The 27050-nt window shown below is 41.5% G+C and overlaps 1 protein-coding gene across 1 annotated transcript in view; it reads right to left on the reverse strand.

Annotated features, from left to right (window-relative positions):
- The window catches only part of LOC141779769 (uncharacterized), a 29306-nt gene extending 6705 nt beyond the window's left edge, over positions 1-22601 (reverse strand). The window contains exons 1-2 of the mRNA XM_074654779.1: positions 22232-22601; positions 19446-19673 (exon numbers count right to left, since the gene is read on the reverse strand). Coding sequence (XP_074510880.1) covers positions 19446-19673; positions 22232-22444 — 441 coding nt within the window. The 5' untranslated portion in view covers positions 22445-22601. The remainder of the gene's footprint in view (positions 1-19445; positions 19674-22231) is intronic.
- Between the last annotated feature and the right edge of the window lie 4449 nt (positions 22602-27050).

Here is a 27050-nt window from a genome sequence, read left to right on the forward strand (position 1 = left end):
GCCTCAGCATTAAGACCACAGGGTATAACACATGCGCAGTGTAACTGACGACGTGTTGATGACGCGTTAATGACGCGTTGATGACGCGTTGATGACGCGTTGATGACGCGTTGATGATGCGTGATTCTGCCTCCTTCTGAGAGCAGAGAGATACGTGTGTGGATGTGTGTGTGGGAGCTGCTGGTCGTCCGTGGTGAGAAAGAACAAAGCGGTTGCTGACGGGATGAGAGACAACGTAGTGTAACGTTATACAGACATAACAAGGCTGCTGAATGAGAGAGGCATCCGCCGATACGTTACACGGAAACACACCGTGTTAATAATAAGCCGACCACCTCACGGTACCGCCAGCTGTGACCTGGGATCTGTTTTTAAAGTCACGCACCTTGGCGGAGGTCTGCGCTCTCGAGTGCCATTCGAGTTTACACTAAAGACACGTTTGATCGCGAGATTTCCGTTTTTTTTAGTGGGGACTCTTGTTGTTAATGAATGGGATCTGTTAGTGTGTAATGTGCTGTTTTGTCCAAATCGTTGCTCTCCACACACTATAGGAACAAAACTGTTAAATGTAAAATAACATGTTGTTCTGCGTCTCTCACATTTTGAAAATCTGTTAAGATTTGATAAATCTTTTAGTGTGGGCTGGCCTTTAGCTTGATTGGATTATTGGCAAAATATTCCATGGGATCATGACATCTATTACAATGTGATTTACAAAAACACATCCACATTTCTGTGGAAAGTCCCAGAGAGAAGATACTCAGCATGTCTCTGACCCTTCCCCCACTGCACAGAGAGGTCAGAGGTCAGCTGCTGGGCAGCAGCTGGTATTCAGAGCCTCGTTAAGGGTCTTTTCAACAGGGCGAGTACTTAACGCTGCCTTAAAATGGGGTTGTGTTCACCAGAAGAGTCCATATGAACGCCCCCCCCCCCTTATGGTATTCACAACCACGTAAATGGAAATTTTCTGAAAGCTCAGAGTTCACGAACTGTGGCCCATGTTGTCGTTGCCTAGCAGCGGCGTTCTCATGACTTAACCACTTGGACGCCGAGCATGTTGTGTACACGACTTCTTATGTGGTAACCACAAGCTCATGAGTTCCATTTGAGCAGCATAATAGACCAGAGACACAGTAGATAGATCTAGTTTCAACAGCTTGGGCCCATGTTTACTTCCTGCCAGCTTATGGCATTCACATACACTCTAACAGGAAATAAACTGGGACACACTGGAAACGTTTACACATTTACAACTGTGAAATGGTCTATAGTCAGGGGCAATCAGACCATCATGTGTGTGCATCACTGCTACGTACAGTATGGATTTATACAGTGAGGTTGGGGAAACAAGGCAGGAACAAGGCAGTAAAAGTCAGAGGGCAATACTCACTTTTTACTGGTATTTTACTATATTGCAATAATAAAAAAACACTTGTGAAACACTTCCCATAATATACTGTAATATAGATTACAGAAAGTAAAAAATGGAATAGCATGTTCAAAAAGCATGAACAGTGCATTTCTGTGCAGAAATAACTTGATTTTAAGATTTAAAGAAAAACAAAAAAAAGGGCTATCAATTAATATAGATGTATATATATATATATATATATATATATATATATATATATATATATGTATGTATAGCCCTTTGCATGCAGAGAAAACGACCCTTTGAGCTAAAAAAAGGCAACTTACAGTGTTTGTTTTAGAAATATTGATGCCTTCAAAAGAAACTTGTGAGCTCGTGTTTACAACATGGGAAGTCGTGTACACGATATGCTCGGCGTTCAAGTGGTTAAGTCGTGAGAACTCCGCTGCTAAGCAACGGCAATATTAACGTTACTGTTCATATCTAGAAGCCACAGAGGCTAACAACTTAGCAAGCTAGCAAGAGGGTAACAATGCATTAAATGCAAAGGCATAATGACAGAGGAGAAAGATGAGGCCGTTGGGAATATCAACATTTCCCTCAGACATATTATAAAATTATGAAGAAAAACAATAAACGACTGAAATTACAATATAGTCACTTATTATGCACCGAAAAATAAACTTCCGTGGCCTCCGCCATTTCTGACGTCAACAAACACGTCACAAGTTGTGAGCTCGGAGCTTTCAGAAACTTTCCACTTACGAGGTCATGAATACGACGGGGGGGACCTTCATATAGAACAGGGCTCAGCAACCTTTACTATCAAAAGAGCCATTTCCGGTGAAAAAAAACAACATTTGATCATTGTGATGAAGGTAACACAGCTTATAGTCTATGTATATAGTGTATACCCCTAATGCAGTGAGGGCCAAAGTGCAAATGTACTGCGGAGTTTTAGGGCTACATTGAGGGAAAAAACATCTGGGATTTCCAGAATAAAGTCGTAATATTACAAGGAAAAAAGTCATAATATTACGAGAATAAAGTCATAACTTAATGAGAAGAAAAGGCGTAGTATAACGAGAAAAAAAGTCGTACTATAACAAGAATAAAGTCATAACTTTACGAGTAAATAGTGTAAAATTACAAGAATAAAGTCATAACTTTACGAGAAAATAGTTTTCTCTTTTTTTCTCTTCAATGCGGCCCTAATATTCCGTCGTACCGTCGTACCATAGACCTACAATGATAAATGAAAATGTAAACAAAAAACAGTTATTCATTTCCACTAATGTTTTTTAAAAAGCCACAGGGAGCCACTGGAGAGGGGCTAAAGAGACGCAGGTTGCTGACCCCTGGTGTAGACTCTTATCATGAACACGGTAAACACGACCCCATTTGAAGGCAGCATATATTCATATAGCCTAAAACTATAATTCAGACTGCAACCATGAAAACATGTCTTGTAATTGGCTATAGGCTATATAAAACAAATCATAACAGGTTATTCAACAACAACTATTAAAGTAAAGGACACAAAACCAGCTGGAAAGATTCACTACTACTGTGGTAAGCTGTACAAACCTTAATCAAACAAAGGTCCGATTTCAGGAAATGAAAATGAATTTCCAACCGTCGATAAACCGTCCTCAACAACCGTTATCACGGCCGGCCGAGTATGTGCGTGTTTAATTTCTCCTCTACACCAAAGTACCTGACATCTGATATCAGTCAGAAACACTCAGCAGAGCTCTGCTTGGAGCTCAAAGATAAAAAGTAAAGTAAATACTGAACCTAATGTGGGCCAATGCTCTACATACTGTATGCTTATTATCAAGCTATAAAAGCAATTTTACACTCTTTTTGGGGGTGTTAATTATCAAAACCTCTGAGACGCTGACATTACTGTCTTAAGAGGCTGTAGCGGACTCAGTCTTAACGCTAGAGTGAAGATACATATATTGGTTTCATATGAAACTAGAAAACCCAAGGAGGCCATCGGTGGCCATTTCCAAAGGGGTCCCTTGACCTCTGACCTCCAGATATGTGAATGTAAATGTTTTATGGGTACCCACAAGTCTCCCCTTTACAGACATGCCCACTTCATGATAATCACATGCAGTTTGGGGCAAAAACTATTTTGTCAATTCTAAAATGGTGTATTTGAATATTTCTGCATACTGGGGTCCCTTAACAGTTTTGGAATTCCATAAATTGGGTCTCACTGTAAAGCTGAGACTCTTGTGGATCCAATGAGCCCAACTGTATTCATGTGTGATGATGTTAGTCCCCATAGGATTCATTTCAATGTAGTGAGACCATTTTTTTTTAAACTTGACCTAAAAAGCAAGAGAGCCTTACTGCATTATATTCCATTATATTTTTGTAAATATTCAGATTTTTGTGGTTTCCTTTACATAAATAAACACATATCCACCATAACTTGATGCAGAAAAGGCAGACATTAGTGTAAAATAATTCACCAGAATGCAGAAAATGAAGTGTTTGATGCTTGATATTTCCTGGGGGAGGAAATCCAGACCCCTCTGCTTAATATGTGTCCCCCCCAATGTTGAAACAATTGGCACATCCTGGAATCGAATTGATCCTAGAATCGCCCCGGCTATAAAACAGGAAGTAAAAACATGGCAGATTATAGAATTATAAAGCCACTAGTTTCAAAATTTTAATTGTCAAGTCAATTCCGGTGGATAAATAATAACTAATAACTTCAACTACAATAACAACAAAAAGGTTATGCTTTATATTCATGGTCCATAATTTCCTAATCATTTTTTCTACTGACAGGGAAATAGAGACAGTGTTCGATGGGTTAACTACCAATTGATTCATTCCAATTATTACCTAGAGCGTCTTTAGTTGCAAAAAATAGGACATTTGTCCACAGACAAGCATACAATTCAACCTATACGGAGAGTTCAGTTTCCGATAATTAATAAACTCTAAATTAATATTAACTTGGGGTAAATCGAGCTTTTCTTCCAAGCAAAATAAGGAAAAGCATTAGTACCAAATTACACAAGTTTTCCGAAGGAAACTACTCCCAATAAATGATTAACAACAGAGGAGGGATCCAGCTTCTATTTTCATCTCTGGTTAAAACAAATAAAAAATAAAAGGACGCCCTATTGAATCCTCTCAGAATAAAATAAAAGACCTTGACTCGGGTGGATGTAAGACTCTTCAAGCGCTTCTTTAGCACTGCTGCTTGAGTGCATCTTCGTATCCTTAAATTATATTATACAGCCTGATACGCTGGTGCTTAAATTGTATTTGATGCGTTTTGCAGATTGGCTCAGCTTTCCTGCTGCAGCCTGATTGGCTGCCGCCTGTCTGCAGTATTATCTCTGTGATTGGGCCCGTCTGGTTGCCAGTGTCTGTTTGTGGTCTGCTGTACGTGAGAGCAGTCTGAGTCATAGTGAGGAAGGATGGGGATGGGGATGGGAGAGCAGGGGGCTGATATTTGTGAGAAAATGGCAGAGAAGCAGAGCTGAATAGAGCTGATGAAAGAGAGGAGGGAACGGATACTAAAAGCCTGCAGGGCCTCACTCACACACATAAAAAGATAGTCAAGCTTGTTAATTCAACATGGTAAAATGTCTGTCTTCACATCACTTTGACTGTTTGCTGAAACATTTCACCTCGACCACCCCCAACCTTCACTCCCACTTGATTCAACCTTCATCTGATTGGCCGATGGCGAGGTCAACGGGGGGAAACGCATTCCACTCCGTGACGCTGCTCTCTCTGGTTGACACACGTGTGCCTGTGTTTTCGTACAGTTACATACAGATGCAGGGACACAGGCTCTGTGTTCTGCAGGTATTTTTTAAGGTAACCACGTCGCTGCTGTTGCTTACGTACTAGCTAAACAGGCGTAACCTCGAGGCCGAAGCCTGTTTCAGGGACGCCTGCCTTCTGAGAGTCAGCTCTCAGTGTGATTTTCAACTTCAAAGGTTGTCTGGGTCGCCCTTTAAAATCCTCCATCTGTGATTTATTATATAGTCTAGCTCTCTGGGGTGAGAAAGAAAAAAAGACACTGCATGTCGTTATCAGCATGAGTGAGACACTGTGACAGGCAGACGTCACAGTAGTGGATGACTCATTTCACCTTAAAGCTGCTGCACTAATCAATATTTTATACCAGCAGTTGACCAAGGCCCATTTCCAATCCGGTCCTTCCCTACACCCTCCCACTCTGTTTGTAGTCACACTCACAGCTCAATGAAGCTCCCTTCTTTAAAGCTTCAGTAGGCAGAAATCTTTACAGCAGATGTTGTAGGATGAAATACATTTATTTGATGACCCTGCAGAGCATGGGACAATGGCTTCACCTATGTGTTAGTTTTCCTTTTGTTTAGATCCCCTGTGGTGGAGAATGTTGACACCTGGCACGGGGATGTGTTTGAGGATGTCTGGACTACTTTATAAGTCTGTATGTAACTCGTTGCAGGGCGCTCTTTCTCATTAGGAGAGACACCATGCATGCATGCATGCACACATTAAAGCCCGTCAGAATTGATGCACAAATATTGTGTTTTCATGCATTCTGCTGCCTCTCTCTCTCTCTCATCACTAGACAGCAACTGATTTTAAGTTGCCACAACAGAGGATTCCTCAAAGTTTTTCTTGTAAGGGAATCAGGGATAAATTAATTATGGATATAAAAAAATAAACAATGATTAATAGCAAATACATAAATCTTTTATTAGAAAATAATAACAAATGCGACTAAGGACCTGCTGATTCAGTTCTCAAGATACAAGGCAGTGCAATATTTAACAAAAAATATAATAAACCAACTTCTATTCAAGTTAAATGAACGGTGGTTTAACCTGCTTCTGTACTCATTTTCAGTATAAACGGTAGATCAATAATACAGTGATCAACCGCTGATAGAGATCAAACAGCTTGGGACAGAATCATTCCTCTACAAACGCTGTTTAAATAATCTGCTGATAGTAATTCAGTAGTCCACCTACAGTGTTCATTTGGGCTCTTTTCACACATGAAAACATCTGGAAAATCATTTTAAAACTACGTTAGACTAACGTTAGCTGAATTTCTGTTTTGTTTTTTACTTTACTCACGTCGTGATAATTTGCCTCGCAGACCGTTTGCTCTCCGGCTGGATACGTGAGGCTGACGCTGCGTGCACATAGATATCATGACGGGGAAAGGAAAGTCATTTTCTCTGAATGAGAAAACGACAGTGCACGGGGAAAGCACCTGTGGGTGTAGCCGCCCTCGTCAAGTGGATTGATAGCGCCTGAAACTCTGCCGAGTGCACCGCAGCACCAGCAGCTCATGCAGACCGGTGTCCATCTCCCTCCACGCCGCGTCTTTACTAATAAAAGTGCTAAAAAACACTTTAATATAACGTTTGTCGTCCTTAAATACAAGGTGCAAATCCTTAGTATCCATACAATCGATTTTGGGGTTTCAAATCGATTTTATATCAATATACGTCTCCCGTGAAGGACAACTTGCCGAGTACCTATTGATGTAGTTGGATCGTAGGAATATAAATCGTTACATCGATGTAGTAGATGAATCGTTACACCCCTACCATGTTGTGTTTACAGTTTGCCCTCCAAAAAAAATGGCCAAATCAATGAATTAGTATTGATTAAAATCAATTAATGCAGGTTTAATAAATACGGATGTAAGATTTAAATACAATGGTAACTCATCAATTTATTATTCAATTCATCATTTCATATCAAAACTGAGAGTTTAAAGAAATGAACAGTTGTTTTTGGTAACTGTTAACAGAGATTCAACACTACCAGTACCTCAGAGTTAGAGCCTTCCAGTAAAGAGATATGATTACGTCTTTTACTGTGTGTCAGTCTGATGATACATTTGGAAACAACATATTCAGGTAAGTCTTCCCAAAGTGAGATAGGGTGGGGGTGGTTAAACCTCTGACACATAATCAAGCTAACTAATGTCATCCTGTTGTTAGGTCAACTGTCATATTGAGCAATGAGGGAAAAAACCCTGTTAAACAAACATTTACATGAACTGTGGTCACAGCTTCTTCAGTATTTCACTATTCACCTGGAACACAGAATTCATACATTTATAATATATATTAGAGAATATTGGTGAATATAATATTATATAATATGTAAATATTACAATTAAAATTGAGCTTTATTCAAAGTCTTTCCAGATTATTTTTAAGGGGGTCAAAGTTCATGCAAATTTATTTTAACACCACTCTTTAACGCATTAATGCAATTTGTGATGTTTAGGTTGCAGCGAGATTTAAAGCTAGAGTGAAGATACTGGCATCATAGGAAACTAGAAAACCTAAAAAATCCATCCAACCATGTCATACTAGCTTTTCACGAAGGAGGTTAAATAACGCTCCAAACTTACGCTAAATTTTGGTGGGGAAAAATGGTCATGGCCATTTCCATCTGACCTCTGACCTCCAGATATGTGAATGTAAATGGGTTCTATGGGTATCCACGAGTCTCCCCTTTACAGACATGCCCACTTTATGATAATCACATGCAGTTTGGGGCAAGTCATAGTTAAGTCACCACACTGACACACTGACAGCTGTTGTTGCCTGTTGGGCTGCAGTTTGCGTTTGCATTTAAGCATCATTGTTTTATGCTAAATGCAGTACCTGTGAGGGTTTCTGGACAATACCTGTCATTGTTTTGTGTTGTGTAATTGATTTATAATAATAAATATATACATATAATTGCATAAAGCAGCATATTTGCCCTCTCCCATGTTAATAAGAGTATTAAATACTTGACAAATCTCCCTTTAAGGTGCATTTGAACAGATAGAAATGTGCGATTACCTATTTTAATAGATTGATAATACAGATATGACAATCAAATGCAGGTTTGGGCCAGTCATAGTCAAGTCAGCACACTGACAGCTGTTGCTGCCTGTTTCTTGTTGCGTATTGTGCGATTAATTACAATTAAATATGTTAATTATTATTTTTCTCTTCTTTTATCTGCTGTGTTGTCGTCATGGATTTGATTTCAGTTTACATCAGTTCCCGCACGCCATTCTGCTGAGTATTCAATGACCTCACAGCCTCCCTGACTGACATGCAACAGGTGTTTGACTTCATGTTGTTCTCTGCAGCTCAGTGTGTGGAACACATACTGTAGCCGCCTCCAGAGGGACATGAACTGGCAGCGTTAACAGCGTGCAACGCTCCGGAAACGCAACGCATTCCTGAGGGTTACAATAATTGGACTCGTTCTGATAGTCAGCTGGGAAACGGCTGTGTGCAATTTCTCATGAAATGGGAAGTTTATTAGTGTAACTTGTAAAGAGGAGAATGGTTGGTGAAATACAACGACTGTGCAACAATCATGTATTTTCATCTTTTCATCATCTGCCTTCTGGACCACGATGTGGTGTTATTCCATCATTCGCAGATTTAGAATTTGAGTTGGTCAGACATTTCACATTACGTCTACTGATCATTAATGTAACTGGAATAATGTGAGGTGTGTTTTAAGAGGAAGTTCTCGGCAGTAGAAGATTAATATTATTCAAAACCAGAAATGTTATTTTGCATGTTTGCATGTTACCGTCTGGATGTTCATCCACTGTCAATAAGAGCTAATCTGTGAGGAAGAGCTCATGTTTTGGAGAAACAAAGGGCCGTTTGACGACGCCGTCACTGACGCGAGGAGTGGCTCGGAGCGAGACAAACGGAGCGCTGATGTTGGGTCCCGACAAAAGCGTCTCTTGTCCGGACACTCCAGAGAATTCAACTCTCAAATCTCAGCAGAGTTATTCTTATTGTCCTCAAAAGAGAGAACTGGCACGCAATGGTGCAGTTAAGTCTTCAGACTCAGAATCACTGTTGTTGAATTTTAAGTCTTCTCAACCTTTTGTAACTTCAAGCAGCAGTGGGTAGAAAATGGAGTAAATATGATTAAAAAAAGTTATTTTTATAAAACGGTCACTATATCCTGACAGTTATCTGAAAAAAATCATGTGCCTCTGTGTCCTCCGGTGCTCCTAACGGCATCTGCAAGGTTTCACAGACCGGGGGACAACAACCAATCAGAGCCGAGCTGCCGTCTCTGAGCAGCTGTCAATCACTTGCAAACTCTGATCAAACGGTCAAACTAGGCAGCGCTGATCAGATATGAATCAATATTCTATTACTGTTCTGTTACTCCTCAGATGTTCTCGGAATCATCTTGTAGTGTACTGTTGAGCTGTAAAATGAGAAAGTTTGTGACCCGGCAGCCATGTTGAGATCAGTTGAAGAAATACCAAGCACCGCCCACCAGCTGGAGCACAAACTTCCTCATTTACCAGCTAAACAGTACACTACAAGATGTTTCTGAAAACATTTGAGGAGAGAAATATGCATTACAGTAACAGAATATTGATTCATATTTGATCAGCGCTGCCTAGTTTGACCATTTGATCGGCGAGTGATTTACAGCTGCCTCTGTTGAATGAACAGCCAATAGGAACGCTCTCTCTCAATGAAATGATCTGTGATTGGTCAAAGTCTCCCGTCACGGGAAAGTCTGAAAACAGACCCATGAGGAGGAGCAGAAGTCTAGTTTTCTCTCAGAACACTTGAATTACAATATGCTGTATGTCATTTTTGCCCAGTGATGCCAGAAACATTCTGCCTACTGTAGGTTTAAGGCCTATTTCCGAGGACCACCTTCCCAAATACATGAGAAAAAAACATGACATGACAAAAACAAAGGAGAAAAAGTAAACTGCTTACCCTCACCCATCACTGCCTAATTTGGATTAGGAATCCAAATTGTAATGTATTCAGGTAATTTCCTCACTACACCCTTTGGAGCTTTTACTGGGTTGTCTCGCACATCTCTTTTTCATTTAAAGAACTCTATTTTGTGTCACTGCATCAGAGGGAACGTTAGTTAGTTAACAGTGGCAAAACACGTTAGTCTCTTCCTGATGATGTGTCGTGATCGGCGCGGTGATATTCAATTAAAATTATGCATTTTAATTTTTTTTATTTATGGGAATTCTTGAGCACATTTAGATATAAAAACAACTGGCTTTGTAAATTACTAAAAACATTTTTTTAATTTAATCTAACAGTTTGACAGAACAGGATTGACTGAGAGGTTGTTTTGCCCTCCTGTCCATAGAGGGTGAAATGCCTGAGCGATGAAATGAGACCCGCAGCCAGCTCCGTATCTCTTCGTCTGTTATTTCCCGCCTTGTTTCCGTCTCTGCCTTCTTTTCTGTTTAGCTTTCCAGCTATAAACTTTGATACACACCTGGACAAAAACATGACTGTCCCTCTTTGTCTCCGTCTTCTCTGCTCCCAAGTATTGCCAACTTTCCTCCAGTTGTTTTTATTTATCTTTATATCTCCTTCCTGTTCATCCAGTTCCCTTATTATGTAGCCACATAATAGAATAATGGGGACACATTGAACTACCCACTAACAGGCACCGTTTCCTCTCCCTCCTCTTCGCCACTTTGTCTCTTTCACTTTTCAAGGGAAATCCAGGGAGGGTCCCTGACCGCGTTGCCGGACTGATTAGATCCTCGTGACCATGCAACAGCTACCATTCATGCTATTTAAAGCGCTATTTGCAGATCATTTAACAGTCAGTGTTTGTGAGTAGAACCGCATACCATGTCTCTTGGGGTGTGACGCTACGCAGTGAAACACCATTTCCCTGAGAAATAACAAACCCGGGAAGGATTTGGTTTTAAGAAAATAGAGAAAACTGGGAAAGTGTGCCTCTTCCTTCCTGTCTGTTAGTCATTTTCATCTCCCAACAACCAATGTTTTTTTGAGTGCCATGTTGCTGTGTCTGAACGAGAAATTCAAACATTTGAGGTTGCAGCAGGTTGATGTTTGTGCTCTTGCAGGGTTCCCTCACACTTCTTGGCTTGGTCTGTTTATATGTGTTTGAGTGGGAGACGCACAGAAGAGACCGGAAAAGACAGAAGTCAACAGTAGTCCAAGTCCAACTTACAGGAAACACTACAACAACAAATGATTTTCAACTGTTAACCCCGCAGGGTTGAATACCATTAACTGAGATCCTTGTATTTCACAGGAATAAACGTCAAAAAATATACCCTTTGTCCACAAAAAACAATACTGGTAGGATCCCAGGATTGTTTTATGTCTTCAACCGTGTAACTGTGCTGCTGCCTATCGTGGCCAGGACAGAGAGTTTTTAATCTCTTAAGTAGTTTTTACTCCTGATTAAATAAATCAATCACCCCGATCAGAGCAGCTCTTACAGTCACCCTGCAACCACATTGTCTCGTCAGCGCTGTGCGATAAATCAGATATTACCAGTGACAGTCTTCTACTGAAAGCCAGTATGAAGCGTGTAATGCATCATGGAAACTGTTACAGCTGTGTACATAACAGCTGAGTTCTTACAGTATGTACACAGCTTTGTGTCGTTTCTCTTCTTGTTCCAGACCGGAAAATCTACTTTAGTTATGTCTGTTACTTAACTAAACTACACTTTTGGTTACCTTGATAACAAAGTACATTATATATCTATTCAACCTAACAACAATGTGCACGATGCATTAACGCATACATTTCATTTTAGACTTAGTCTTTTACATTTCATTTTCTTTTAGTGAGTTAATCTATTGTTTGAGGGCACATCAGGCCTCAGAGAAAGTGACTCTGGGACACTCATGCATGTTCTGTTCATTCATGCAGCTACAATCTTACAAAAAGCGTGTCCAAAAGGACTGGAACGGTTCTCTTGAGAAAGAATAATTTGATTTTGGGAAACATGTCCGTGTATTTTAGTCTCGTGTTCCAATATCTGACTTCCATGTTATGAAAGAGGAACTGATGTCATGACCTGTTCTTCTGGTGGACGCTTGCAAAGGTCTCTATCATTTTGTATATTGTAAGGGTCATAATAAGATCTAGTAATGTGTCAAAAATGAATGCAAATATAAAATGTAGATATAATAAAGTAATTTTCGATCAATTTTGAGGTAAATATTGGAGTACCCATTTTTTAATGAATACATTTTTACATTTTAAACATTTTTAATTAATAAAAAAACAATTTTAAGGTCCATGTTCTGTCATATATTTTTTCATTACTTTTCCTGGTGTTTTAGATTTTTGCCGTGGTATCGCCTCGGTATCGAGGTATTTAGGCAGGGTATCGTATAGAAGTCCGAATTTTGGTATCGTGACAACACTATAAGGAACTGATGATAAGATATGTTAATGGAGAGGATGAAACTACCTGGGTAAGATAAGGTAAGATAAGATAAGATAAGATGAACCTTACCATATAAGGTATCAAAGCAGCAACAGCAGCAAACAGAGTGAAACACAGAAGGCACAGGTATACGAAAATGATTAAAACAATAAATAGAGATATAAAAGATACAGAGTGAATGGGTGAACATAGTGTGTGCAGTCCGTCAATAAATAAATGTAATATGTACTGTACATATGTGCAGTCTATAAAGTGGTATATAGGATGTATAGTGTAAAGTAAGTGTAAAGTGCGCCAGTGGTTAGAAGTCCAAGGTGGTTGCAGATAGTGCGTGTTTATTAGGTAGAATCAAAATGTCACTTTGATAACAGTGTCCGGATTAGAAAGAGACTCCATCTCTTTTTGTTATATGTGAAGGAATAATGTTGGAACGTTGGAAGTTCTGTTAGAGTTATCTGTCACATTTAGTTCTGCTAAATGTAAAAGCATGCACTCTGCAGGATGGGACTACAGGTTGAGTAACTGAGAAACCAGGAAGACCGGAAAAGCACGGTATCCGGAGTGTACGTACGTCATACCGGGGTTTATCACAAGGCTTTACGAGCTAAAGCTGAATGAAACTAAGTTCTGTTTTTAACCCTTTCTGGATCATGCTTGATCTCACCACGTCTGTGCAACAGCCACGACTCAATGAGCGATTAAAGATGAATAACGCTTCAGTACAGTTATACTTATAATTAAATAATACCAATAGCTGAGTTTCAGTACTAATACAATTTTCAATATTTCATTTTAAAGGGACTATTTGTAACTTTCAGAAATGCTTGTTAACAGCGACACCTGTGGCCCTGAAATCAACGAAAGTCAGCGTCGAGCTCGCACTTGCTCGCTCTAAATAGACATGGACGAACATCGCTCAAAACAGTGAGGCGACACACGTCAGCTAAAAGCACAATATCACTCTATATTTCAGCTGCTTGGCAGTAATGTTAGCTGACCAGACAAAGGTCTCTCCATGAATCGCTGCTGATCCTAGTGTTGGCTTTTCCTGCCTCAGCGCAGGCTCAGGCAGCGGGGCTACTCAACGAGTTACGTTATCACCTCCCAACCGCAGCCGGCAGCCGCAGGGAGACACCGGCACCCGGTCGGTGACGAGACGACAACGTAACACGTGGAGGAGCCCCGTCACTTCACAAGACACGGAAACCTCTGTTGGTTTGGAGGAGCTGCAGCAGTTATTTCTGCACAAACGTTCACTAGATATTCTCAGAGCTAAACTAACTCTTCTGCAGTGTGGGGTGAGCACGCGTTCACGTCTAGTAGAGGTGGAGCGAGTACGCGAGTACGCGAGTACGCGAGTACGCGAGTACGCGAGAACGCGTGCGCTGTCTGAGTGAAGGAGAGCAGGCAGCGGAGACGAGGCTCCAGCCACACGCGAGCGCGCATATGCGAACGCGCATGTGTGGCGACCCACTACATTTATACGCTTAAAAAGTTACAAACAGTCCCTTTAACAAATATGAACATGTTTTTTTCTACAAAAAAAAGTCCCGAGTGTAAATATTGTCCAAACATAAGCAGCTGACAAGATGTTTGAACATTTTAACTCTTATGATCCAATTGACAAGATCAAATTTCTTCTTCTCAGAATCATAAACCAGAACGCGTCGACTTCATACTGCTGAAACCAGCCAAATCTTTCCAGTGACAGTGGTATCTCCTCTGTCCATCAGGATAAATGCTCATAAATCTGTTTAGACGTCACATAAATCACCTTATAACCTCAGACTTTGCGTAATAATTACCAACTTCTGACTTTTCCTCCGATATAATCCAATGACTGTTGTCTGTGCGTCTATGGTAACAGCACAAATAGAAACCTAAATGTCAAAACAACGTTTGGCTAACAAGCACCAGCATATCATCATAACAAACTACAGTATTGGTGTATATAAGCAACAAAAACTTGCAGTACAGAAATGACCAACAAGACTGGATCAAAACGATTGAAAACTATACATACTAGTTTGTCAGGAAGGAGTTTAAATAACACTCAAACTGTCGTTAAATGTTGGCGAGGAAAAACTGTCATGGCCATTTTCAAAGGGGTCCCTTGACCTCTGACCTCCAGATCAGTGAATGTAAAATTAATTTCCAATGATGGAAGTGATGCAATGGCACAATCATGAAAAAATGATGTCTTTGTCTTGAATATTTCATTTAGTATCAACATATTACAGCTTTCTTCAAAAATACATATTAGGTTCAAAACAATGTGCTGATATTGACGCGTCAATCTGTTGTTACTGAGCCAAATCCCATATCCCATATATCCTAGATGAGTAGCTACACACAAACAAAATGGGGGGTAACTGACTGAGTTTCTCTGCATCATGCAGGCCGAGTCAGCTCTGTCCTGCAGCTCTGGGTCTCACAGAGTATCTGTTCATTACTGTAACAGCGTTGGAAGCAGAGCACCAAACAAGCTGCTGGCTGAATAACTGCTCCACATTACAGTCACAGTATTGTGTCTCTAAAGACGCAGACACAGGCACCAGTCAAATGATCTACTGGCCATAAATGAACTTTAATGGACTTTGCTCTGCACATAGTAACCGGAGATTGATCAATAAAGAGCAGAGAGAGGACTGGGCTCTAATATAACGTAGGAACAACAGAGACAGCCTATTGTTACTGATCAAAAGACTGAGACTCAGAAACAGCATGTGGCTGGGACTCTGTTTGGTGTATTGCTTTCAAACGTCGAGGTAAATACTGGATGCTAAACGTGGACTCTAGAGTCTAAAAATAGTTTAACAACTGCTGCTACTATAGAAGGCATGCCGAGGCCTAACCCTGGCACACACACGGCCTAAACACAGTGTGGTACATCGACAAGAAACATTAAATGACTTGGTAAGATGTATGTTTTTTGCAGTGTGCGATATATTTGCATACTTTTGAGCTCTCGTTAATATTTAAAGATTCATCACCCCACACATTCTGCAGAAACAAGCCAAGCCACATGAGAAATGTACCATATTTAAAAGACACTTCACAGCACCTTTAAAGCTTCAGAGAAGTCCACTTTCCAAGTAAGACTCCCAGTGAGTGTACTTAAATGTTTTATTTGGCTTTAAATTCACACTTTCCCCCCCCCCTCTGACGATTAAACGCCGACCACATGGAAACAATCAACCCACTCTCCACCTAAACACGTGTGTGCTTTCCTTACGCCGCACCACTTCAATGAGACGCGGTGCAAAAACAAACTCATTAACCTTCTGAGTTAACTCACACAACAAAAATATACGACTACCTAGAAACGGAAGTAGTTCTCGAGTATTAAAAAAGTATTGCAATACAATACACCTAGCAGCCATTTTGAATCCCCCCCACTGTAATGATTCAGGAGCATAGGAAACGTCACACCGTGATCATCGGCAGACCAACGTCTGAGGATCTCAAAGAGCGAGGGGGCAACATGAGGCAATGTCATATATATGTGTAACCCATTCCAGGTTACCTCTCTCCCAATACAACATTCAGGACCACGATCAATCTCCATTTTATATCTGACCCCGTCCTCCTAGCTCTCTTCCTCACAGACTCCCACCTTTTCCAGTAACTCTCATTCACTTCCCCAAACTTGGCACTCTTGCATGAACACACACTCATCCACCCACACACACAGGTTCTGCTGTGTCCTCTATCAATGATTTACAGGTGTTGTACATATTCACCTTGACTGGACTAGACAAGATGTTCAAATGTTTTCCCATCATCTGCTCTGCAGCTAGAATACACACTGTGGCAGAGATCACCTCATTATTCTTTAGCTGAGAAGCATGAACTTTTCATATATTTATATTAACCTCTTAAAGCCCTACAGGGTGCTGGGAGGTGTGGTTTGCCTAGACAGGCATGTCCAAAATAAATCAAGAAAAGCTCCACAGCTACCAGGTCTATATGCATGATCTTGGTCTCTATGGATAGGTAAGAACTCAGAGGATTCATGTCTGAGTAAACTTCGATGAACCAAAAGAAAAATCTACATTTTTATCCTCTCCTAAAATGTTTTCTAGATTAGACAGTGGATAACATCATTATAGCAATGATGCCATACACAGAGACGCCTCTGAATTCATTCAGCAACTCCTCGACTACAACTGTGCCAAAGCAGATAGAAATAACACAAAGCACATAGATGCTACAAAGGTTTTAGTCAGGAAAGGACCAGGCGGACTCTCCACTTGGCACACTTGGATACCCAAAGTGTGCCAAATGGGTTTTCTACCTCTTGAAAGGGAATCTGGCTCTAAAATACTCCTGATATCCACTACAGGAGGCTATGTGCACACAATGGAGCCTTTGGCCGTGACATTTACCCCGTGCATCATCACATTCTACCATTGTGCATCATCACATTCTACCATTGTGCATCATCACATTCTACCATTGTGCATCATCACATTCTACCATTGTGCATCATCACATTCTACCATTGTGCATCATCACATTCTACCATTGTGCACAGTAGAAAATCAACAAAAACTGTATAATTTTGACTCCAGATGGAGTAGTTTTATTATAATAATGAAATATGATCAAGTAAAACTTAAATAATAACAAATAAGATCAATAACAATGTAAATAAGATAACAAAAAATAATCCAAAGTCAAGTATGTACATTCAATACAAAAATATTATAAAGTAAAAATACAATTTCTTGTGCCTTGATTTTGTAACTAAAATATTGAAATCATTGCCAAGCAAACATTGTTTGGACAAAATACACTTTGTTTTAGAAGCATTAAGGCCTCGTCTTTTAGAAACTATTCGGAAACAAGGCAACGCCCTACCCCCTACTAAAGTAGGGCTAAATGTTTTGCCCTTTTAGAACTAATGGAATTAGTCTATTGAGCACAATCTAGCTTGTCATTAGCTCACCTTCCTCAGGATAAAGTCAGTAGAAGACAAATATGGTCTGTCTTGTTGATGCTTTCCAGGTTTTAAAAACTTCATTACTTGCTTGTATTGCAACACCTGTACTCTGTGTCCCCGGTGCAAATTTGAATTTCATATTAGTTAAATAGTTTTCGAGTTCTGCTCCGGAAACGAAATAGAAGTCGAAAAAATGTGGGCACCCTGGACTTCTAACCCCCAAAAGGCACAACTAGACCACACTGTCAACAATCATACCTAATGTGAAGTTCCTCAGTTAAATAGTTTTTCAAGTTCTGCTCCGGAAACGAAAGTGTGACACACGAAAGAACGGAAGGATGGACGGACACGCGGAGCGCTATATACCCCCGACTACGTTGAGGGAGGCATAAAAAGACCACCACAGCACTTTATGAAGTTTTTAAAGGCAGTGTTATAACACAGAGCTTAGCCAAACCCGGTACCGGGTTCTCATCAATTGTCATTACCACGAGACACAAAGTACAATTTTATCGCAAAATGCACAATTGTTATGCTTAACTGTTACAACAGTTAACCCGCTATACTGGGATTACTAGACTTATTTCCATCTATGCAGTTCATCATTAGGAGGAGTTGTTTTTACTCTTTTTTTTTGAGTATTCAGACTTTTTGGTCAGTGCTTATTTTTTATTTCGAAATGCTATTTACGTTATTCTTACAATAATTACCTTAGAACTACCATAGAAGGAGGGTATGTTTTCACCGGCGTTGGTTTGTTGGTTTGGAGGATTACTCCAAAAGTCTGCGATGGATTTGAATGACATTTTTGGGAGGGGTGGGGTGTAGCACAATGAACAATCCAATTTTTTTAAGCATTACGATCAGCCAGAACATTAAGACCTCTGGGTTTAACACATGCGCAGTGTAACTGATGACGCGTTGATGACGCATGACTTCTTTCCTTCAGAGAGAGAGACAGAAAGGGGAGTGGGGAACAGCTGTAGATTTTGCGTTTTTTCACATTAAACTCGGTGAATTTACAGTTGAGTTCGACCAAAACACACTTGGTGATTGTTGGAAGGAGTAACGACGGTTTAGGTGAGTTTAATTTTGTTTCTGTCCAGTTTGAAAGAAGTGTTTTACGATGCTCCGCTACGTACAGCTGATCTCAACATAAACAAAAATACACGTGGATGATGGCACAAGCTGAACGGAGAGGGGGGCTGAGGTCTGCGCTCTCCGAGTGCCATTCTAGTTTCACTATATTTTGATTAGATCATTTAAAACAATAGAGAAATTGTTAGTTTATTTTACTTAAAGGTCCAGTGTGTAGGATCAGGTGGTATCTAGCGGTGAGGTGAGGAGAAGTGAAGCCTCTCCCGTGTGTCAAGTGTGTTGGAGAGCAACGGTGACCGAGGTGTGGTGTACGTGGTGTACGTAGGAAGTGAGTGGTGAAGCAAGAGAGAGAGAGAGAGCGCTGGCGACGGGAGCGAGTAACGTTATCGACTCCGGCCCAAGCAAGAAAAGTTAACAGAGTTTAGTTTTTCTGGGCTACTGTAGAAACATGGCGGTGCAACATATCAACGGTTCATTCTAAGGTAACGAAAACATAACAATTCTTATTATCAGGTAATTAATTATACACTAAAGAAAACATACTTATTAACATTATATTCCATTTCTGCCAATAGATCCCCCTAATTGTTACACACTGGTCCTTTAAGTATGATTCATATTTATTAGTTTAATGTATTTTGAAATGTGCATCGTTCAGCTATAGCATGGATTCTATATCGGAACATATTCAGAGTTAAATAACTCGGATTTGGGTTGGGGGACATTTTGCTTTGTGTTTATGTGCACCAGTCCATGTAGAATATGAATACAAGTGAATCAGACTCACTGAGATGGAGTAGATGAGAGCAGCAATCCCAAGCGGCAGGCAGCAGCACGTCAGGGTGAAGATGGAGTAGCCCAAGTAGTCGTTGACGGGGTGTTCCAGCGGGCCTCGAGTCACATACACCGCGGGCTGGACAGTGACATAGGACGGCTGTCCTGGGTACTCCTGACCCGTGGGGTACTGCTGTTGTCCAGCTGGACCTCCGTACTGCGGCGGCGGGGGTCCATAGCCCTGCAGGCCACACACAGGAAAAACTATTCAAACTCACTTTCAGTTACAAGGAAAAGAGGTTTTAGAGGGGGAGTGAATTACAGTAATCTGGGAGGCTTCACAGGAAACGAAACTACAACTCAACCAGCAGGCACCCAGTGATGAAATACTCACATGATTAGGGATGGACAGATACAGAGTACCGATCCAATACTACTGTTTAATTAATAAGCTGCGTGCCTCACTGTGTGGAAGAGACTAGGATTATTACTTCATGTTTAAGGCAACAACAGCTTGACTTAAACATTGCTTTCCTACCTTTGTAAAACAAAATGTGACCAATAAATAAATAGATAATATAACATAAATTTAGTGAACTGTTATTTATTATTATAATAATACATTTTACACCAACAACTTGGCAAAATTAAGTGGAATTACAATTCAGGTGTAAACCTTTTTAATGCAGCAACAAATTGGTATTAAAAATAAAAAATTCCAGTATATAATATATATAAACTCGGAAAGAAAAGTTTGGAAATTTGTGTTTGGTTGATTATTTCTCTGTTGTTACAATGCTAATTGGCATTGTATTTTACATCGTTGGAAAGCCTGTTTATTTACCTTCACAATGATGTCCAACTTGTAAGAATCATGCATTTGTGGGATGAGCAGCACAGCTGATTATGTGGGTAGTAGATATTCTCCCATATGAGTTTTTCAGAGGATACGTGTGCTCCAAGAGACGCCAGCAGAAAGAGCGCAAGCACCACATTTAATAGTCTTTCTGTTATATCTATATTTATATTACATATTACATTATATAACATTATATGTACATAATATTTGTGCATCTATCCATTTTTTTGTATGTTTTTTTTATTGTTTGGATATGGGACAAGCCCCCAAGAAGAGCGCCGGTCGTTGATGACAATTTTTCGTAGTGGCCAAACGGCGGTACTACAACTTTTGTGTCCGTCACGTGATGCTATTGGGCCCAAAAATACTTTTTCCCATAGACTTACAACGGGAAAGAGACGTCTGTAACTTGGTAATTTTTTTTGAGGTGAATCAACTTCCCAGTGCGAACACTTGAATAGTTCTTATTTAAATCATTAGGTCCTAAAAGTTGTAAAACGCACTAACAGCTGAATCCAGAGTTATTTCCCTTCCTCCGTTCACGTGAATGAGATCCAGGTGTTAGCAAGCCGTGACGGCACCGTGACAGTTGACCGTGACCCCATGACCGAGCGGACGCTACTGTGCCTGCTCCATGGGACCGACGGATGCAGAAGATCCAGGTACTTTGTCAGACGGAAGTCGAGCCATTTAGGCTTCATGCGCCACTGAACAACTCTCATAGGATTTTTTTCATTATACATTCTTCATATTATTATATTTAAATACACATTATATATTATATCATATGTACAGTATATTTGTTAATATTTTATCAATTTTATTCCATACATTGCTTGTGGTCATCCACGTGCACATGTATGCGTGAAGGTATGTGTAGGCTACCTTATGAAATGTTGGGTGTCACTTTTGACAAAAAAAATATTGTGTTCATTTTAACTTGAGTTTTAATAAATGTGTTTTAATCCATGAATCCGTGAAAAATGGCTGAAAATGAATTATCTTTAATGCCCTTTTTCTCAAAAATAACGGTTGATGACAGTAAAACTTTTGGAAGAGCATAGCTCATAGAATATTTGGTGTAGAAAGATAATCTTGGTATTACCATAAAGCTGAGACGTTCCTCTTTACAGACGTACAGAAAAATCAAAGTGTGTATCTGAGTCAAAGTGACTCAAATTATGGAGCAGGTCACATAAATGAAAGAACAATCTGATCTGAGTTTTAATTAATTATTATCTTGATATGATCGAAGTCTGTAGGCTAATTCATAATTTAAACAAGAGATTTTATTTGACACCAACAAGTCTGAACTAGATACTTCAGGATGGGTTAACTGAAAAAGTAGGTACTTTCAGTGGTGGTCTCTGGTTTACCATCAGCAATTACAGCTGATTTAGTTATAATCAGCAATAAATAATCATTAATTCAACTTGAATATTTAGATCCTCCATATACTGTATATGAAAGAACAAATTGTGATCACCATTTGCTGAGTTTGATTTAATTATTATCTCGATTAGATGGAAGTCTGTTAATAATTGTGATTATCACAGTAAGCACTTCTTCAAGGAAAATAGGCAACTAAAGATCATCTCAAGAACCTTTCCAATACTAACGTGTTCATTCAATAATAATAATATAGGACAGAAAATACAAATAGAGTTCTTCATAGTCCCCACAACTATGGCAATAATTACATGGAGGAATGAGGTTCAAATTGCGAAGAAAACTCTAGAAAGAAATTAGCATTAAAATAGATAGTCATTGTCTTAAATTAGCATTAATATAATATAGTCATTATCTTTTCTATCATTGTAATGGGGGTGTAGCATCCCGTTATCTGCTACTAAATGATTCCACTTGTTGTTATTAGTAGATGTATATATCTATATCTAATAGAGGCCCGGTGGTGGTGGTGGTGGTGTTGGGCTGGTTACCTGCTGCTGTGGAGGGTATCCCCCCAGGCCTTGCTGAGGGTATCCCGGGCCTGGCTGAGGGTATCCCGGGCCGGGCTGAGGGTATCCCGGGCCGGGCTGAGGGTATCCCGGGTAGGGCTGGTCCTGGTAGGGCGGAGGGGGATTGTGGCCCATGGTGGACTTCTCATCGGACCAGTTGGTTGGAGGAGCGTTGGGAGACTTAGTGGGGTCCATAATGAACAAACAAACTGGGTTTTCAGACGAAACCAAACTCCCTTTTTAGCGCCGTATTATTCTTTAAGTATTTAAGGGTAAATTTCTCCCGTCGCAGAGTTTTCTTTTACACCCTGCTGCTACAAAGTGAATGTCCAAGTGCGGACTGGTGTTTCACTTGATTTAGTCATTAGTGTCAAGTCAGGCAGAGCGAATACGGAAGTTCCGGTCAGGACTTTCAAATTAAAAGCACCGTGGAACATGAGCTGAGTTTGTTGATAGCATGGACATGGTTTGAAGGGCCTAAAAGAGTGAAAGTGGATGAAGAACAGTGTTGCCAGATCTCTTGAGAAACAAGCAACCATAGAAACATATAGAAACATCCCCCCCTCCCCCCTCCCTAAAAAAAAGCCCCAAACAAGCAACCTTACCTACCTACCACAATATGAGAGACAGAGGTGGACATTTGATTACTTCATATATATGTATGAATTTATTTCATTTGTTTTGCATGCATTTCATTTCATTTTTGCATCGCATTTCATTGCATCCATTTTTAAGCTTGTAAACTGACATTTATTATTTTGATCAATATTGAGATCTGATTATACATCGTTTACTGTATATATCGTTCCTATTTTTAATATTTTCCCCTTGTTTATATTGTTCCTATTTTTACATTTCCTTCTATTTAAATTGTTCATATTTTGCACCGTGATGTTTCTTACTTTTTGTTTTTACAGATGCTTCTTGTTTCTGCACTATCTCCCTTTGCTGCTGTACACTGCAAATTTCCCCATTGTGGGACTAATAAAAGAATATCTTATCTTATCACGATTATTCATTGATTTAATTTTATTGCAAACAGAGCGCTGCTTTCACTTCCATGTTGTGCTTCATTCTAGCTGTCAAATTTTAATTGCTATCCTTTTCCTTTGTTATTGCCATATAAAAGTGGTTATTTGCATAAAAAACACAATTCAAATGATCAGGAAATAAATGATTGTATGTTTATCTAAATACTTGCTTTGATTAAAAAAAAAATCTTGGCATTTGTAGTTTTAATTATATATTATAAGCTAGTCAGGGCTGTTAAACTGGTCATAATTCTCTCCCTAATATCTATTTCATATTGCAGTGAAAACATCTTCAAACAACTGGATTTATTCAAGTTTCTCACAAAAAACTAAATTTTACAAGATTACATTTGATCGCACCATGATAGCCTTATAATTTACTTAGCCTACTTAATTTCTTAATTCATAATTTAAACAAAAACATTGGGTTTGTCACTTGGCTTTTATAGGACTCTGGACAACATCAGCAGTTGGCTTGCATTGCTGTCTGTCTATTCCACACTATAAACTTTCCATATAAGGACATTAAAATAAAAATAAATATAAACAAAAGCTCTGCTTCATCCTCCCACACATACAACTTAACCAAAAACACACCTTCAATTATGAAACAAACATGAAATATACAAAAGTGCAAGGGAGTCAACTTGTCAGACATTCAAAGTAGCTTTAACACATTTCATACACTCATTATCATCAAAAATATTTTTAGGCTTTCATTTTTAAAGGGAATACGTCTAATTTCCTGTCCCATTCTGGCTACCGCTGGATGGCTTGACACTGCCTCTTCCCTCATTACAATCAGCCAATAAATGACGAGGGAGGGGCCAAGAGAGCGCGAGGTCAGTGTGTGTGTGTGTGCGCGCGCGCGCGTGTGTGGAGAAACATAAATAATGCAGATGGTTGGAGTGCTCTAGAGAAAGCAGAGCCTGAGATTTATGTTAAATTGTAATATAGCTAATTTAGACAAACTCCCTGTGAAATTATCTATATTCCATCAGCAGGTCCTTCTAGCCTGCACAGTCCCTGATATATAAAAAAACAACTTCTCACCACACAGGTATCTTATTTGGAATAATAGATAGATAGATACTTTATTGATCCCAAAGGAAATGTAGGCATTCAGTAGCTTAAACAACACGTCCCAACACCAATACACCTTAAAAAGAGATAAGATCGAATAGAATAAAGTAAATTAAAATTAAAAGATAACACATGTACAGCAGTGCAGTGACAGTGTGCCAATGGTAGTGCAAATAGTGCACGAGTACTGAATATAGTAGTGTATGATACAGTAGTGTCATGTAATAGTATAATAGTAGTAAAGCTGTATATGTCGTAAGAAGAGTTTTCAGAAGGAACCCAAACGCAGAGTGACAGGCAGGACAGGTAGTTTTGAAAATAAAGCGAGCTTTAATAGAGCTGAACAAATCCAAAACACAAAAGGCAGGGAGGGGAACCAAGTACAAAACAACAAATAGAAACAAACAACAAAAACCAAACAGAGGACCAAAACCAAAAATCACATACCAGGGAAAACACGAGGAACACCAGGATTAGAGCAGGAGGAAACGAGGAACACGGAGGACAAGGTAGACGGGGCTGGAGAGACAAACGAACCGACAAGGACAGAGGGGAAACACACAGGCTTAAATACCATACATGACTACACACAGGTGAAACAAATCAGGGCGGGGCAGACAATCAACAAAAGGCGGGAAAACAAACAAAGGAGGGAAGTAAAACCAGACAAGACACAGGAGGAGTGAATTACCAAAATAAAACAGGAAACACCGGAATAATCTAAAAATACACCAATTCCAAAATCACAAAAGTAAATAATAAGAGGCTGGCACAGCCAGAACATGACATAGCCTCCCCCTCAAGGGACGGATCCCAGACGTTCCACAAACAGAACCGGGTGGGCGGAGGGGGGTCCGGAGGAAGGACTCCAGGAACAGTGGGCACCGATTATCTCAGGCGGACGGCCCGAGGGCAAAACCGGGACAGAGTCAGGGAACTCGGGCGGACGGCCTGAGGGCAGGGCAGAGACAGAGCCGGAAAACTCCGGTGGATGACCCGGGGGCAGAACCGGGACAGAGTCTGGGAACTCGGGCGGACGGCCCGGGGGCAGGGCAGAGTCAGATCCGGGAAACTCAGGCGGACGACCCGGGGACAGAACCGGGACAGAGTCTGGGAACTCGGGTGGATGGCCTGGAGGCAGGGCAGAGTCCAAGCCGAGAAACTCCGGCAGATGACCCGGGGGCAAGGCAGAGTCAGAGCCGGGAAACTCGGGGTCTTGGAACTGTGGCCCAGCAGTCACAGGAACAAGGTTTTTGGGCTGAAACCCAGGCGAAACAGGAGGTGACGGTTGCGGCCCAACCGGCGAACCGGACGGAGCAGGAGGTGGCGGTTGCGACCCAACCGGAACAGCAGGTGACGATTGCGACCCAACTGGAAAAGCAGGTGGCGGTTGCGGCCCAACCGGAACAGAAGGTGACGACTGCGGTTCTACCGGAACAGCAGGTGACGGCTGCGGCCCAACCAGAACAGCGATCGGCCAGATCCCCGACAGGAGACGTGGAACGGAGGTCGGCCAGACCCTCGACAGGAGACGTGGAGCGGAGGTCGGCCAGACCCCCGACAGCACACCTGGAACAGAAGTCGGCCGGACCCCCGACAGGACAGGTAGAACAGAAGTCGGCCAGACCCCCGACAGGACACTTGGAACAGGAGTCGGCCGGACCGCCGACAGGATGCGTGGAACAGGAGTCGGCCGGACCGCCGACAGGACGCGTGGAACAGGAGTCGGCCGGACCGCCGACAGGACGCGTGGAACAGGAGTCGGCCGGACCGCCGACAGGACGCGTGGAACAGGAGTCGGCCGGACCGCCGACAGGACGCGTGGAACAGGAGTCGGCCGGACCGCCGACAGGACACGTGGAACCTGAGTCGGCCGGACCGCCGACAGGACGCGTGGAACAGGAGTCGGCCGGACCGCCGACAGGACGCTTGGAGCAGGGGTCGGCCGGACCCCCGACAGGACGCTTGGAACAGGGGTCGACCGGACCTCCGACAGGACGCTAGGAGCAGAGGCCGGCCGGACCTCCGACAGGACGCTTGGAGCAGAGGCCGGCCGGACCTCCGACAGGACTCTTGGAGCAGAGGTCGACCGGACCTCCGACAGGACACTTGGAGCAGAGGTCGGCCGGACTCCCGACAGGACGCTTGGAGCAGGGGTCGGCCGGACCCCCGACAGGACGCTTGGAGCAGAGGTCGACCGGACCGCCGACAGGACACCTGGAGCAGGGGTCAGCCGGACCTCCGACACAGAAGCAGGCCCGAATTTGGATGGAACACTGAGCAACTTAGGAGAACGCCGCCTCTGAGACCCACGCTTCCTTCTGGGAGATCCAACCCCTAGCATGACATCTGGCTCGAAGCTAGTGTCCTGGATGCCAGCATGGCGAGGAGCAGACTGGAAACCCAGTGGGCCTCCCAGGGCAAGGCGGGTTCCCAAGAACAGATCCGGGGCTGATGCTAGCCCAGAGCTAGCTGACTGCTGGGGCATGGGCCGAAAGCTCAGGAAGCCAACGCCAACAGCCTGGAGTGGAGAATGGTGACCCGTAGGCAGGGAGACCTGATGGGTGTGCATGAACTGGTCCAGTCTCTTTGTTACAATGTCCAAGTGGGGCACAAAATGGCTCACCCATGGCTTCTCCTTAAAATATAGCCTCTGCACAGCAAGCTGTTCCAAGATGGGACTCCAG

The sequence above is a fragment of the Sebastes fasciatus genome, chromosome 12 (assembly GCF_043250625.1).
Source record: "Sebastes fasciatus isolate fSebFas1 chromosome 12, fSebFas1.pri, whole genome shotgun sequence".
Lineage (NCBI taxonomy): Eukaryota > Metazoa > Chordata > Actinopteri > Perciformes > Sebastidae > Sebastes > Sebastes fasciatus.